The sequence below is a fragment of the Egretta garzetta genome, unplaced genomic scaffold (genome assembly GCF_000687185.1).
Source record: "Egretta garzetta isolate BGI_Z169 unplaced genomic scaffold, ASM68718v1 scaffold1194, whole genome shotgun sequence".
NCBI classification, from domain to species: Eukaryota; Metazoa; Chordata; class Aves; order Pelecaniformes; family Ardeidae; genus Egretta; species Egretta garzetta.
Window position 1 is genome coordinate 218,823 of NW_009259522.1, and position 951 is coordinate 219,773.

Here is a 951-nt window from a genome sequence, read left to right on the forward strand (position 1 = left end):
AGAAACAAATGTGCAGCTTGGATTTGGTGGAAATGGAGACAAACAGAAAGCAAGCTCAAGGCAAACGCGGGCGGGACGGAGCGCAGCGAGCGCTGCAGGCGCCCGGAGCCCCCCGGCCCTTTTGTCTGCTCGCAACGCGCACAAGGAGATTTTCGGGGCGTCCATCGTCGCTGCAAAGCAGGCAAGAGGAAAGCGAACGATTTAGGCAGGAAAATAGCCCGTGCTCGAACGAAATATGTAGCAACACACGTGTCCTGGTTTTATAAACATTTATTTACTCTATGAAAATAATGTACAATAAATAATTTGCCATTTACTATTAAAGTATTTGAATAAATAGTCTACATCTAAAACTTAAAAAGAGGAAGGAAAATTCCTCTGCTTTTTTATTTTATTTTACTTTATTTTATTAAGAAATCTAAATTCTCGTTCTGATTCCTGAGAAAGTCTCTTCAAGGATTTACAAATGTTTTCTCTTGGGGGCTGACATTTCGGATGTGCATGAGAACTATCGGGTGCTTTCTTTAAAATAAATAAGGAAACAAATAAATCTGGAATTAAATACCTGTGTTTAGCAAAACTCGGGCTGTTGTTTCACGTGAGCCTTCGAGAATAAATATTGGGATGGTGATTCGGGTCCCCCAGTGTGAGGGGCTTTAAAAGAGAGCGTTTGGGGGGCGGGATGGGCTGATGGAGTGAAAAATGGCTTGGGTTTGGGGTGCCCCCCTTTACAGAGGGCGGGGGGGGCTGGCCGTGGCTCGGGAGGGGGCCAGTGCGCCTGGAAGGGGCAGAAAGGGCGAGGCGGGCGGGGAGCGGGGTGGCTATGGGAAATGTAAATGCTGCAGATCTATGGTACAAAGTGCGCTGGTAAAAAAGTCCAGGTCTTCCTCGGAGAAGTGGACGGGGCTCTCCAGGGAGCCCTGGAGGCTGGGGGAAAGCCCCTCCGAGAGC

The 951-nt window shown here is 48.3% G+C and overlaps 2 protein-coding genes across 2 annotated transcripts in view; both read right to left on the minus strand.

Moving 5' to 3' along the window:
- The window catches only part of LOC104125068 (homeobox protein Hox-B1), a 19,735-nt gene extending 19,570 nt beyond the window's left edge, over positions 1-165 (minus strand). The window contains exon 1 of the mRNA XM_035893013.1: positions 143-165. Within this exon, the coding sequence (XP_035748906.1) occupies positions 143-165 (23 nt within the window). The remainder of the gene's footprint in view (positions 1-142) is intronic.
- A 656-nt stretch (positions 166-821) lies between these two features.
- The window catches only part of HOXB2 (homeobox B2), a 3,349-nt gene continuing 3,219 nt past the window's right edge, over positions 822-951 (minus strand). Inside the window, exon 3 of the mRNA XM_035893014.1 lies at positions 822-941. Coding sequence (XP_035748907.1) covers positions 822-941 — 120 coding nt within the window. The remainder of the gene's footprint in view (positions 942-951) is intronic.